The 15830-nt window shown below is 38.8% G+C and overlaps 1 protein-coding gene across 1 annotated transcript in view; it reads right to left on the bottom strand.

The window, feature by feature from the left end:
* Positions 1-15830, bottom strand: part of USH1C (USH1 protein network component harmonin) — a gene marked incomplete at its 5' end in the record, with an annotated part of 49279 nt that overhangs the window by 27938 nt on the left and 5511 nt on the right. The window contains 11 exons of the mRNA XM_081999838.1: positions 20-85; positions 695-837; positions 2671-2727; positions 3814-3873; positions 4301-4385; positions 5655-5758; positions 6526-6583; positions 7315-7339; positions 7441-7549; positions 14535-14673; positions 15174-15317. Coding sequence (XP_081855964.1) covers positions 20-85; positions 695-837; positions 2671-2727; positions 3814-3873; positions 4301-4385; positions 5655-5758; positions 6526-6583; positions 7315-7339; positions 7441-7549; positions 14535-14673; positions 15174-15317 — 990 coding nt within the window. The remainder of the gene's footprint in view (positions 1-19; positions 86-694; positions 838-2670; positions 2728-3813; positions 3874-4300; positions 4386-5654; positions 5759-6525; positions 6584-7314; positions 7340-7440; positions 7550-14534; positions 14674-15173; positions 15318-15830) is intronic.

Here is a 15830-nt window from a genome sequence, read left to right as displayed (position 1 = left end):
TGTAGTTTTTTTTACTTACTGCTCTATTTCTCTGCGATATCTCTCTTCCTCCTCTGCAGCCTTCTGGGAAATCTCCAGCTTTCTTCTACAATAAGAGGAATTGGCACACAATGATAAAAATAGTATTTTCCGAGTAAGAACTTGCACCAAGTGTGTCAGCATATAATTAGTAAAAGATACAGACAGTAAATACACAAGCACTGGAGAAAAATGCTCCTTTTTAAAAGTTGTCTTCAAGATACCAAGGGTTCAATATATTTTTGTAGGAACTCTGAAGACATTCATGACCATCTCAATAACAACAGCTTGTCATCTATTTAACTCTGTAAGTCACTATCTCCTTCTAAGACAGTTCCATAGTATGTTATTGTAAGAGTCTAAAATTTGTAACTATCCTGCTAAAAATAAAGGATGGGGGAATGGCATCAGGAAACTAACTAGTATCACACGGAATCATAGGGCTATGACAGTTGGGGAACAAAGTGACCCTTCTACTCAAGATGTGTTTGAATGACATTAGCTTCGAAAACCCAGAACATCAAGAGCACCACAGGATAAGGATTTATGAACAGAGATGCTGCACCAGCAAAATTAAGTTAATCTAAGTCGGGAATCTTCTCATAGTTGCTCCCGTCTTCCATGCCCTTTCAAATCCAAGCTAAATTTTTCAGACTGTCCTACACAGAGTCCTTACAATCGCTCTTTCTCTTGCTGCTCTTTGATGATTTTGTTAGTCTCCAGTGCAAGTCGCTTCTGGTGCATTAATTCCTGCCGTTCTTGCTCACGGAGACGTGCTTCTTTCTGCCTTTCTTCTTCAGTCATGAACAGCTCCTTTCCCTGCAATCAGAACCGCCACCCAAATCAGTTGCAAAAAAGTCTCATGAATGTAGTAGTTCTAGGACATAATTAAAAACCAAATATGTACTAGCACACTTGCCATATTCTCACATTACTTTTTCTGAGGAATGCTTTCTGAAAGACCCTGAAAAATCAGGCCACTTCATTCCAAAGAGCTACTCCAGTTTCAGTCTCAAAGTTATGATGTGCTGAACACCTCAGAAGAGGCATGCAACTACTAAAGTCAGTGACAACAGTGTAGGGGTCATACCAAAGACATGCTCAGCGTGTTGCCCAGAAAATACTCCACATTATACTTTCTTGAAATCTAACTGAGCAATGCAATGCTAGAGAACAGCACACTGAATGAATTCCAATGTGGAAGACAACTACACAGTTACTGCGTTTTAATACTCTTGTGCCTGGCTGCTGTAGAAACGTGCCATCACTCAGGGAACCCAAATACAGGGAATGTACATTGCCAGAAGGTTATATAGTTGATGTGTTTCAGTTGGTTTTGTTCCTGTTTCACTCGCTTTACAGTTAAGACACCAGCACTATTTTCTATTCAAGAAAGATATTTCCATGGTGCTATGTGGAACAAGTTGATAACATTTATCTAATTTTCATTACTGAAATTAAAATCTCATATTAATTAGTAAGGGAGAATTTTTCATGTGGCTAAGTCTCAAAGTAGACAGCTCAAACAAAAACAGGCAGTGAAGAATGCATTTGTACCACCATCTTTGCTGACTGAAAAACAGGAGTAGAGATGTTTTCCTTTTGCAACCTCTTCTTCAATACAAAGATGTTTACTGGGGAAAGGAGAGACATGCAAGGTAAAGTAGGGTGGAGCAGAAGAGTTCCATAGCAAACATTCACCCTTTTAAGGATGCAATCCCAGTGGTACATGCTGCAGTAGATCACAACTTTTCTAGCAGCTGGTAACATATCTGGGAGTTGAAACTAAGTCCTTAAGATGTTGAGCTCCTGAGCATTTGTTTAAACAATGTCTATGATGCCTTTGGGCAACATCTTTTGTTACTCTAAGAGTAGTTCAATTAGACCATGAATTGCTTGACATAGCTACACAGTATACACAAGCCCTTAGGAAGTGGCTTAAAAGATTTATTAATATTTTTTGTCCCCTATTTAATTCAGTTGCAAGGCAATTAGAAAGCATCATCTTTGATTAGTCTATGGAACTTGAGTATCCTCTGGTATATAACTATTCACTTTATTATAAGAAGAATTAAAGCAGTAAAAACATTAAAACATTTATTGAAAGCCACGCTGATGTCAGTTGGAAGATTTAATTAATTTTAGCTGGCTTTAGATTAGGCCTCAAAGGCATATATAGTTCTGTTGTACAAAACAATGGCAATGGAAAATTCAACAATTTTCAATGTGTTGATAAACTAAAGAGATCAGATAAACAGTTGCACAAGGAATTAATCTGGAATACGACTAATACATCAGCTATTCACAAGGAAAAATTGACTCCAACCCAATTCACCTTTTATGTTTCAGCAGAAGCAGCTATCTATTAGAACAGCAGCTCTCAAACATGAGAAACCATTATGAGAAAGTTAATTTCCATTCCTTGTCAAGCGAATGGTTTTGCACTGGCCTACAGTCTTGAAACTGTTTTATTTGAGAATACTGTGGATAGTTAGCAATGAAGTAATCAAAACCCACTAAACACTGTCCTAGTTTGAAAGAATTTTGTGTTTATAATGAAACAGCTTTACTTCTTATCTATTTATTTTTACCATTTATTTGCCCACACAGTAATTTTCACAAGTGTTCTGCTTTTATAAATACACTACTTACAGCGCCTGCTACCACAGAGATAGTCAAAGTACGACTACTTTTGAGCACTCTGACAGCCTGCAAATTAAAACAAAACAAAAATGAGTCTGAATTAAGTGATAAAAGGCCTGTATATGTAGGATGAAAGATGCTGGTTGTCAAGGCTGGAATTTTCAGAAGACCTACCTAAACTAAATAGGGTGGCAGGTATTCACAGAATCATTAAGGTTGGAAAAGACCTTTAAGATCATCAAGTCCAACCATCAGCCCAACACCACCAAGCCCACTACACCATGTCCTGAAGTGCCATGTCCACACGTTTTTTGAACACTTCCAGAGATGGTGACTCCACCACCTCCCTGGGCAGCCCGTTCCAATGCCTGATCACCCTCTCGGTGAAGAAATTTTTCCAAATATCCAATCTAAACCTCTCCTGTCGCAACTTGAGGCCATTTCCTCTCGTCCTATCGCTGGTTACTTGGGAGAAGAGACCAACACCCACCTCGCCACAACCCCCTTTCAGGTAGTTGTAGAGAGCAATAAGGTCTCCCCTCAGCTTCCTCTTCTCCAGACTGAACAACCCCAGTTCCCTCAGCCGCTCCTCATAAGACTTGTTCTCCAGATCCCTCACCAGCTTCATTGCCCTTCTCTGGACACGCTCCAGCACCTCAACGTCCTTCTTGTAGTGAGAGGCCCAAAACTGAACACAGTATTCGAGGTGCAGCCTCACCAGTGCTGAGTACAGGGGCACAATCACTTCCCTACTCCTGCTGGCCACACTATTTCTGATACAGACCAGGATGCTGTTGGCCGCCTTGGCCACCTGGGCACACTGCCGGCTCATGTTCAGCCAGATGTCAACCAGCACCCCCAGGTCCTTTTCTGCTGGGCAGCTCTCCAGCCACTCCTCTCCAAGCCTGTAGCATTGCATGGGGTTGTTGTGACCAAAATGCAGGACCCAGCACTCGGCCTTGTTAAACCTCATACAGATGACAAATCTCAAAATTCAAAATATTCAAATCTCCAAATTCCCATGTTCAACAGACAACCTCTTTGGTTAAGTAGCCCAATATCAAAACATATTTTTTGCAGCCAGGAAAATCAGACAGATGCTTAATAAGCTGACAACTACATACGTGAGCAATTAGGAAGACTTGATCTTACCTCTTTATGATCCACATTAGAAAAGTCCACTCCATTTACCTCAACAATCTGATCACCAACCTAAAGGAGTTAAACCAAATTTTAGTACAGATGCTAAATTAATACATACATTAAATGAAAACAGAAAAATATATACTCTCTAACATTCTTAATATGATAATCATAGGTACTGACAGAGTACAGGCGGAACAGACTGGAAACTGGCCAGGTCTGCACATCCTCCCATATTAGCATTTCCTACTGCCACTGTTTGAGACTGAATACTGAGCTCAGTGGACTACTGGTCTGACAGAGGTGGACACTTCTAATGTTCTTAAAATTTGGGAAACTTGCTTCATTTGAAATGTAACCACACAGTATTTCTATCCAGTGGAAAAAAAAAATACACCCCACACCTACTGACTTTACAGTGACCTAGAATCCTTTAAGTACTAAATACCAAACAAGATTTCCTTGTGGCACCTACCTTGGAAGGTGGCATACTTACCTCTAAGCCCACCTCTGCGGAAAGAGAACCTGGCTTAACATTGCTGATAAAAATGCCTGGTTTTTGTGTTGGACCACTGGAAATACTGGCATAATATAAAAAACAAACATTTATAGGATAATATTTATAGAACAATAATAATAATAATAATAATAATAATAATAATAATACAGTGAGAAGTCTTAGTTTTTTTCTCATGTTTCTGATTAAGGAATGTTTTTGTGGTATTAGCCTGATCTGAAACAAACATCAAAATTTGGCAGTACACACACAACAGTTTATCATCCTACTTCTCTACCCTTTACCCCACAAAACTGTGATTTAAGAAAAAGCTAAAAGAAGAAGATTCAAGCTTTTGGATTTTTCCTTAGATGTTGAAACTAACATAGTATACTGACCTACACTGTCAAAGGGACTGGGACACCAATGACATTGGAAAGCAAGCATGTAACACAATGAAGAATTACTAATTGCTTGCACTTTTACTCACTGAACTGTGGTATACTGTTTGTATAATACAATGTTATTTTTCAGGATTATTTAAGCAAGAAGGATGTTTGAACCAGGGGCCAATATCTAGCCTGAAAACTTTAAGCTGCAGTCTAAGCTGGCCCCAAACACAGCAACAATTTTTGTAGATAATATATCCAGCAGGTGTTGAACCATCCCGCCAGTTGTGTAAATAATTTTAAAAAAACCTTTAGATCTTCCAAATAATATGAAAGAAAACGTACGCTTTAGAAAATATTCTGTGAATTCAATCTGGATAACTTCAACTATATACTCCTAAATATATAAAAAATCCAATCATATCCCTTCTACCCCAAAACCTCCATAACTAGCTGCAAGGACAGGAGTCTGAGAAGTACCTGTCCATATTTCTAAAAATCTTGCAAATTCAACATTAGTTTTAGGAACAGGATATAGCTGTGTGATGGCTTCTCGCTTCTGAAAAGGGTCACAGAAACAGTCTAAGTTCACAGAGTGAACCTGACACTGGACAGTGCTGGAACTTGCTACCTCACAGAGCAGCATTTAGAAGTATTTTAAAATGCAGAAGCATTTAAAGAATCCAATTCCATGACAGCTTGTATTATGTCACTTTCAGCCGGTTCTTATTTTTAAATTTAAAAGAATTTTTTTTTGTTTAAAGTCAGAACTCGTAACACAGGTATTTATGCTTTGTCTAACAATACATAATGTGTGCCACAGACACCCTCCTGTTACGGTTTGCCTTCCTGATCCACCATGGAACTCCATTTTCCTGATATAATATAAATGAAAGATGGTAATAGTGGCTTTGGATCTCTCACTTAACAAACCAGTGACATTAAATAAAAAAACATGTACCCACCTGCATCCCATGCCTTTTGTACCAATCAAGCTAATGAAGACTTTCTTCTCTTTATTGTCCCTCCCTCCAGAAGAAGCAAGACCAGCAACACTGCCCTTTCCTTCCTGTAGGGGGATTAAAAAATGCTGCAGATGTTACTCTCTGTTGAACTCTTCATAAGACTACCATAAAACTTCAAGAAGCCAGGATCAAACCCTGCCAACATCAAGATAAGATTCCTCTGAGGTCCTACTGGAGATGAATGTGAAGTACAGTCATTTCAGTGGAGCTGCATGGCTGAGGGGAAAGACTGAACTTATCTTTCTATTTGGAGAAGATTGTTTAAATAGTCAAACTTTGTCTTCAGAAAAGGGTGAATGAAAATTAGAGGAAAATGATATGGCAAGATAATCATTTAGACGTTTTCTGACAAAAGAGCTGGAAAAATACATGACAGTGCTCACTGTTTAACTAAGTCTTTCTTTCTGAAAGCAAAAGAACAGTAATTGCAGTCTCTCTTTTCATTGCTGCAACCCATAGAAGTCACTTGCATTCATACCTGTCATGCCTCCACTAATACAGCTAAAATAGGCCAAATAATCTGTTAAAGATTCATAGAGTAAAACTATAGCCTGGTAAGTTAATAAGCTCAAGCAAAATAAAATACCAGTTAATGACTAAAAGATATTTAATTTGTATCCTGCCCTTTCCTTATCTAATGATTCTAGACTCATTTCATATCACAAAAGCTGTTTTTGCCAGAACACTTGTAACAAGATAGTGCGTCACAGAAATACATACAGTAACTTCTGTGATAAGGTCAGAAGAGAAAGTGTTTCAGAACCATTACAGATTTCCCAGAAGACATCTTAATAAAGTAGTGATCTCTTACCCCAGAATCCGACACAAACTGGTCCACATATTGCCATTTAAGGGGTTCATCTGATGAACTGGAAGGAAAAAGTAATTCAAAATAATGGGGACAAAATAAATGTGAACGTATGCAAGAAGCTACTTTGGAATGTGGCCTTCTATTTTGCATCCACAAGTTCCTTTGGATACCATTCCCAACAACTTATTTTCCAGCAATTTAAACAGAACATCAAACAAGCCTACAATTACTTAGGTTAGTAAAGCTGGTCAGATATAAAATTGGAAAAACCTCTTTGAGTGAAACAATTTTGGGAAACTCTAAGAAAAACTGTGAAAATAATCATAAAGACTTGAACATCTTATATAAATGTCTATGCAGAGACACACCTCCTATCATTAATGTTTCTCAAGCATTCCACTTCAAGTTTCAACTTTTTAACAAAAATCAGAATAAGACAATAATTTTAATTTTTTCTAAGCTCTGCAGTAATCCTCAATGGTCACATACATAGAGAAGCAGTGGAGCTCTCTCAAGCTAGGTGCACTGATGATGAAATTTCCAGGTAAGATCCATGAATAATAAGGAAATAAAAATTGATTCAATTAAGCAGGCAGCTGGCATAAAAAGTCAGATTCATCAAACAAGACATGTGCCTGTTTATCACAAAGGACATTACAGTTTAATCAGCTACAGAGATGCCTATTCACACATTTTCAAATATACAGATAAACATAGAGGTTCTTTGGATATTGAAAAGGCTATATGAAAGTGAATAATCTAATTTGTGTTCAAAGGAAATACTATTACCTTTTGACAGGTATCATGCCGATATCTGAAAAAGAAAAATACTCTATTACGTAACACTTTCCACAGATCACTAGCAATCTAGTAACAGCAATCTTCAGTGATACAGGTCATTTTTTTGTTACTTACGTCTTACTTTTATGGACACTATTTTCTTTGTACGAATGAGGTTTATGACTTCTTCATGTGTGCATGATGAAATGGAATACCCATTTATACGAACTATCTCATCTCCAACCTCAAAAATGAAAGGGAGAAGAAAAAAATAAATTGTGAATTAACGTTAACAAGTTTTTAAGCAATGATGCAATCTAGCAATCATTTTGATGCAAAGGTTTTGATAATATTGAGTCCTGAATAATTTTTGAATTTCAGGTAATGTCCAGATCAGATTTACCTGTATTTGTTTGAACTTAATACTTAACACCAAAAGGGCAGATTAATGGTGAAATAAAGATTTTATAAATACTGTCTAGTGGAAAGCATAAAAATGAGTCTCTAGACATCAGACCTCTACTGCACAGATTACCTTGAATACAAGTGTCCATATTTCAAGTAATTTTGAAGCGATTTTTTTCCTTTATACTTCAGCAGTTTAAGTTTCTTTTTAACCTCATGTTCTCCAAAATACCTTCATAACTATCAATAGGATAGTAACTATATAGGATACTATACATATACACACACACTATATATATATAGATATACTATATATATACTACTAACTACATAGGATACTAACTATCAATAGGAAACTAAACTTAGTCTTACTACCTTGCTTGATTCTGGATTCAGAACAATGCATTATTTTAATGGAATTTACCTTCATTTCAGGTGCAACATCTGATTAATTACAATAGTCATGTGCTAGCATAATCACAGAATCACTAAGGTTGGAAAAGACCTTCAAGATAATCAAATCCAACCATCAGCCCAACACCACCAAGCCCATTAAACCATGCCCCGAAGTGCCACGTCCACAGGTTTTTTGAACACTTCCAGTGATTGGAGTGTCTGCCCACCTCCCTGGGCAGCCTGTTCCAATGCTTGACCACTCTCTCCATAAAGAAATTTTTCCTAATATCCAATCTAAACCTCCCCTGGAGCAGCTTGAGGCACAATCACTTCCCTACTCCCACTGGCCACACTGTTTCTGATACAGGCCAGGATGCTGCTGGCTTTCTTGGCCACCTGGGCACACTGCCGGCTCATATTCAGCCAGATGTCAACCAGCACCCCCAGGTCCTTTTCCAGCGGGCAGCTCTCCAGCCACTCCTCCCCAAGCCTGTAGCGTTGCATGGGGTTGTTGTGACCGAAGGAATGAATGCTTATTCTGGGGTGCAGTAGCTTAAGTCTTCTTGGATCATCTACATTAGTTAGAAAATTGCATGCTATTCATGTGTGACAGATTTTCAACTGTTTTCACAGTAGCAACCCATCATACACTATGTTTGAGAAGATGCTACCACCACCCTACTGTGGCCCCTAGGCTGTGGCATTCCCCCTGTTGTAGGACACAAAAAAAGTGAGAAAACCTGAGACAGAAACATAGAAGGAAGCTCCTACCGGAAAGGAGGCAAGTCAATCACTTATTGCCAAGCTTACTCAGACCTCCATGTGTATTCAATATATATATATATATTTGGGCTCTATCGATGACAGTATTCGAGGTGCTCATGTAATGCAGTTTCCACTGAACTTAAAGATTTTTAGCTGACACAACACAGCATCAGAAAACTACAAAAGCAAAGAAAATGCAGTATGTGTGCCTAGGTGGCCAAGAAGGCCAACAGCATTCTGGCCTGTATCAGAAATAGTGTGGCCAGCAGGAGTAGGGAAGTGATTGTATCCTTGTACTCAGCACTGGTGAGGCTGCACCTCGAATACTGCGTTCAGTTTTGGGCCCCTCACTGCAAAAAGGACGTTGAGATGCGGGAGCATGTCCAAAGAAGGACAACGAAGCTGGTGAGGGGTCTGCAGCACAACTCTTCTGAGGAGCGGATGAGGGAACTGGAGTTGTTCAGTCTGCAGAAGAGGAGGCTGAGGGGAGACCTTATTGCTCTCTACAACTACCTGAAAGGGGGTTGTGGCGACGAGAGTGTTGGCCTCTTCTCCCAAGTAACTAGTGATAGGATGAGAGGAAATGGTCTCAAGCTGCGCCAGGGGAGGTTTAGATTGGATATTTGGAAAAATTTCTTTATGGAGAGAGTGGTCAAGCATTGGAACAGGCTGCCCAGGGAGGTGGGCAGACACTCCCATCACTGGAAGTGTTCAAAAAACGTGTGGCTGTGGCACTTTAGGATATGGTTTAGTGGGCATGGTGGTGTTGGGTTGATGGTTGGACTTGATGATCTTAAAGGTCTTTTCCAACCTTAATGATTCTGTGACTGTCCTGCAGGAGAGAATACATTTGTGGAAGCAGAACATGACTGGTCCCCAGTCCCCAAGCAGCGGGACTGTTGCTCCACCTGCTGGACATCCAAAAATCTCACCCAGGGCAATGCCCTGTGTGCAATTTGCAGCACTCCTAAGAGCTTGGCTGTTTTCATTTAAGTCATAGAATCGTTTCGGTTGGAAAAGACCTTTAAGATCATAAAGTCCAACCATAAACCTAACACTGCCAGGTCCACCACTAAACCATGCCCCTAAGCACCACATGTACACCTCCAGGGATGGTGACTCAACCACCTCCCTGTGCAGCCTGACAACCCTTGCTTCCTCTGTGCTTGACAATGCTTTCGGTGAAGAAATTTTCCTAATATCCAATCTAAACCTCCACTGGCACAACTTGAGGCCATTTCCTCTTGTCCTATCGCTTGCTACTTGTCAGTCAGATTTTTAATATGATCTTTAGTAAGAGCAGAAATAGGATGGTACTGAAGGCTTTTGAACATATAACCTGTGGTAAAAATGGAGGATCAGACAAAGAAAAGCATGTGGAGTCTGCAGTTTAGTGTCATACTCCTGACCGCTCTCACTATGACAGAACGCTCACTTAACCAATTTGTTCCAAACATTCAAAACCACATCAATCCTCCCACCCATCCCACAATCCCGGCAGCCATGACATTGCACTCCTCTTTCCCCTGCTAAATTCTAAGCTAGTTCTCCACCCCAAAACCAAGATTAAGTCTAGAGCTGTTCCACTGCCTTCAACACTCAGGAAACCCATTGTAAATAATGCATTTTTAGGACTGGGATTAACACTGGCAATGTGACTGTACTGCCAAGAAGCAACAAGGCTCAGAGGTAAGTCAGACTTGTAGCACTGTGGGTAAAGACTCAATATCCTCTACAAACCATAAAGACTCTCAGCCTATTTAGGATTCTTCTGGTTATTCTAGGAAATGGCAGAAAAGTGAGTGACCTCTGCTTTTCAAAGGAATGTTTTGAAAAAACCTTCAAAGCATTTTACTACAGTAAATTGCTCAAAAAGCTTCCTCCCATCTCTGGCCTCTCTCTGGATTACTTACTTGCAAAAATACCACAAGTTTGTGTATAACTATTTAACCACAAGTATGTGGTGTTGACCTCATTTGGTCTACCTAGACTTTTCCATTGACCTTACATATTTTTCGTTAGTCTTTTGTTTGTTTGTTTTTAGTTTAGTTCAAGATCCCTCCTTTACTCACATCTTCCATACGTTATATAACAGACCATGAAGACTCTGGGTATGCACAAATTCAGCTTTTTAAAAGGGTAACCTAACCTACTGTTATTAACTGCAATGCCAAAAGACACAGAAGCATCCCAGTTTTCGGACTGCCAATGGCAGTGCTGTTTGTGAGTCTCCATATAGCTTCTGTATCATCAGAACTAATGTTGCTCTGAGGATGTCATCATTCTCTGAGTCATATCTGTTAATATTACATCATCTCCCCAAGAGGCACACACTTACAAAATTATAAATGCAGCCAAGAGCATATTGTATTATTTCCTCCTATATGGGAATGCACTTTTCCCATATAGATACTTTTAATACTCCGCTGAGCTTCAGCAATGAAATGAAAAGACAGTCTAGTACTCTTCACACTCTTCAGTCACCCTAATGACATTTCTGTTACTGACTGACAACAATGCACTGATGGTGCCTTAGAAATACCCCAACTCTAGGCTGAACTACAGGAGACATAGGCACGTAACAAACTGCGTCCCTTTGGGACATTTGAACAGTTTTTCCTGAAAAAAAGTGTCCATAGATGGAGGATCTCATACTTTTGCACTGGTATCACTGTACACCAACCTTCTGAATCAGCAGCAGTAGAGATAAAAGTCTGCAGGATTCAGCAGAGTAGAACAATTATTTTGTTATTACGTACCACCATTTCCCCTTTCCCTATGAAACAGGGAGATGATGGACTTTCAAAAGAAAAGCTGCGAACTAAACTTTTCCCAAGTAAAATGCCTATTATTTGTAACTTTTAGAATAAGAAATATAACATTTAGTGCTTCCAGGAAATTGAAGGTTTTTTACATAACACCATTTTTTCAAATTTCTCATTTTGTATACTTCTTCCACTTTCATCACTCATACCAATCTCCATCTCTTCGTATTCAGCAGAATCCCCACAGACATAAGCATCAGAAAGCAGAGAAGAAAAATAACCAAAAGATGAAGTACGTTTCTTCATGAAAGGACAAAACACTTGCCTGTTAGAAAAACTGTAGCTAAAAAAGGGTCGAAACTACAAATGCATCAGTAAGCCTTCATGATTATTCAGTCATTTTAATGTAACTTGGAAACTACTTCAAGGAAAAATCATGCAAAATAAATTGGAATTTTTTAAAAAAGCATCAGGACATAAAACTGATTGTATCATAGAAGATCATTATACCTTTCTCAGAGAGCATTTTTGTGATAGAAAACGTGTAGAGATTTAGTTAAATAAAGCAGGTGGGTGAAATTTCAGAAGCAGTTGGCTGTACTGTGAGACAGCGATTTGTAACAATGGGCTGCCTGTCAGCTCCTGTTATTCGGTGGGGTTCAGAAAGTGCCTAGTGCCACCTATTATGAAGGCACTTTAGGCTGAGCTTCAACACCATATATCAAAAAAATGGAAGTCAGTTACGTGAGCTGCGAAGCACCATCTGTTCATATTAATACATATGATCTAACTAACAAATTCATAGTCACACTCAAGCATATTTACCCCTTGTTGTCCCTACTTCATCTGCCAAACTAACCATGTTCTGAGTTGCAGTACAATTTGTACAACCCAGCCCAAAGATCCTTTACAATCCCATTCATTGTAACCAACATGTAATAAGATGGCCTCAGTTACAGAAAGCCTGTTTGGCCTTTTTGCATACAGAGGAAAAAATGAAAATTGACATCCTTACAGCAGCACAACAACTGTGCATAACTCCTTGTCTATCGATCATGTCAAAACATTGGTCTGAAACAAGCAGAGAAGCAGAGCTGCAACACCGCATTAAGATGAACGTACTAGTACAACAGTTTACTGCACAACTGTGTGTTACTAGCACAACAGCCAAGACAGTGGCTGTTAAGTCCTTTATTGCTCAGCATCATTAATGCCTTCCAGTATTTTCCAGGAGATGTTTTCAAAAGCCATGTAAGTGACTGGTCTTTGTCTTTTCCTCAGTTTTCTAGCAGCGGAGGAAGGATGCAGCTGGAATCTCTCTACTGAGCTAATCACAATCCAGAAAGAACTCTCTTGTCTACACTTCTCATTCTCACTGTGTAATGTAACACACAAGGTACAGAAGCTTTTGTAGTGCAAACACTGGAAAGGTGCATCAATGCCCTTTTCTGGAGTTACCCACTGGCAAGCCCCATGCTTAAAAGTAGGCTACGGACACGTCCAGCACAGTGTTTGTGGTAACCTATGCCACCCTCTCAATTCTAACTAAATACAGGATTTGTGGGGGTGTATTCCCTGAATTTCTGGTTTTAGTTCTAAGAAGGAGCTTCTAAAAGCATCCAGGGAGCCAGTCATGTGCCTGTCCAGAAGCAGGCTGCCAGAAAATGGGACTAATTCAATGGTGGTTCTGAATCAGTGAATGGGATATATAGGTATGAATGCACAAAAGGGCACATGCATGTATGCAAACTGAGACACGAACACTTACTTAAATTTTAGAAAGCTCTCAGCATGAATTATACAAACATGGTACCCTAACTTTGACTGCCTTGTCGGCAGGCTCTTTTTTTTTTTTTTTAATCTAAGAGAGTTGGGGGGTACACTGAGGCATATCTACAAAATGCATTAGTTTAACTAAACACGGTAATGAAGCATGCAAGTCTAATACATTTTGGACTAGTATTAAATGTAATACTTAAACATCAATACTTCCAGCAACTACTCACTTTCGACAAATTGAAGTTAGCCAGGCATATCAGCCTTTCTACTCAGAAACACAGACCTTTAATACACCTTATCAGCTTTTAAAGCACAGAAACATGCAGACATTTGCCACAGCAATTATTCACTTCTCTCTTCACTAAGTTATATACAAGCAAGAAATGACACACTGAAAAAGCCCAAACACCCAAAACTTCATTAATGCAAATTGTTTAAGTACTGATATAGAATAAATGCATTTCTATACATAATAATTTTTGCCAATCTTCTTACAGTTCATCTATCTAAAACTTAATCATTGAATGTGCAATTCTATGGAGTACAAAGGATACTGGAAACTGTTAAAAACAGGTTCTGTCTTACATGTATTTCCATTGCACAAACCAAATCCCCACAATTTATACACAAAGTTCATATAAACACTTCATTACACAAATTATATCTGTGCAAGATGGAATTAACATTTTTAATATTTATATGCTCTGTTCTATATTTAATCAGAATGTGGGAACTTAAAACACTTTTCCACAGTCTAGTTAGAGACCTTTCTTTCCATCTGCTTAGATTTAACTGTTGCTACTCATGAAGTATAAACACTCCAGAAAGCCCTTTTATCTTCAAAAATTATCATATCCCAAATAAAAAAAAAAGGCTTATATATCATTAAAACTGGTGAAAATAAAAGAATAATAATTTTAATAACTTGATTCACCATTGGTATATTGGTATTTACTATGACATTGACTTGGCTATTCTACGAATCTTATTAGAAGACACAAAGAGCACCTTAGCAACAGCCATTTCTAAATATTAAAGAACAATTCTTACTGCCTGCTTTCCTAACATTGTAGCAAATGGCTTTCTGTGGCACAGCAGCCATGAAAAAAATTTTCTTACCTGAAGTCCAACATTGTCTGCCTGTCCTCCTTTCACTAACTGGGAGATGAAGAGGCCACAGCTAAATTCCACTCCACCTCTCACACTTATTCCAAGTCCGTCAGGATGCAAACGATCCAATCTCACCTCTTTCAGCTTTCTGCAAAAATGGAAGATACTTGACTGTTCAGCTGCATAACACCTCATGGTAACATTTCATATGAAGTTACACATTATTTTCCTCTTATAACAAACATTTAGGCATGAAAAATCAAGTTGACAGAAGTTTGGAAAGATAGGTGTGTTAGCTAAAGCCATCAAGAATTTTTCATAAGAGAAGACATCTGCAGTCATTGAAGCTGTCTGCTTCTAGAGGGTTAGAGCTGTAAGAATTTTTTTATTATTAAAAGCAGGAAAAAATGAGAAAAGAATGTTTCAACTGGAAAGCATGGTTTTTGACTCCTTTACCCTGCTTGTACTAGATTAAAGTACTTGGCAAACAACTTAAGGTAGCTCAAAACTGTACTTCCAGCACATATAGCAAAAGTAAAAGAAAATTATGCCCAGCTCTACCGATATTTTACTCGGAATTTATCTGAAAACTCAGTCAGTATTTCCTGCTTGTATTTAAGTTAGTTGCATTGCTCTGCATTCTCTTACCGTGACCTTTTAGGTGTAAGCTGATCATATTCCACCTGGTGTTTTAATGGGATAAGTGGGCGGATAGCATCAAATAGAGGCAATCTGCTTGGTTCATTAATCACAAGTTTTAGGTCTCCCACTAGCACTGGAAGATTCATAGATCTATAAAAACACAGTGAGAAAACAGGCACAGGTATTCCAACACACCAACACAAAGTATCATGTAATAACTTGCTGTACACATGGCTTCAAACTTTGCATGTCCCTTCAACCTACTAAAAAAGTTATTTACGTAGATATTGGTTTAACCAAAGCAAAATAGCCTCTGAGAAAGCAAGCCTTCTGTAAGCAAAGAGGAATAACAGCTACCACCTTCAAAACAACTGAAATCTGCTGTGTATTTCCTCTATCTTTTAAGGTCACGCACATCACTTTTATAGACTACATCTTTAATTTAATTCTCAGAGTCCCCAAAAGGTTTATGGAACCATTTGGAAATAACTTTCCAGATCAGATATACCTGCCTACTACATTTTCGTTTCCTTACTAGTTAGCAATCCTTCTAAGTGAACCTAGGCTACAAGCTCCTTCCTCTCCCTGAGCTAAGGGGACTAACAAATGGTTTTGATCGGGGGGGGGCGGGAATCACAATACTCAGTAGCTAGAGCAAAGACT

The sequence above is a fragment of the Phaethon aethereus genome (assembly GCF_964289735.1).
Source record: "Phaethon aethereus genome assembly, chromosome: 5".
In the NCBI taxonomy this organism is placed as follows: domain Eukaryota; kingdom Metazoa; phylum Chordata; class Aves; order Phaethontiformes; family Phaethontidae; genus Phaethon; species Phaethon aethereus.
Note: the sequence above shows the minus strand (reverse complement) of the source record. Positions and strands in the feature narration are given on the sequence as shown.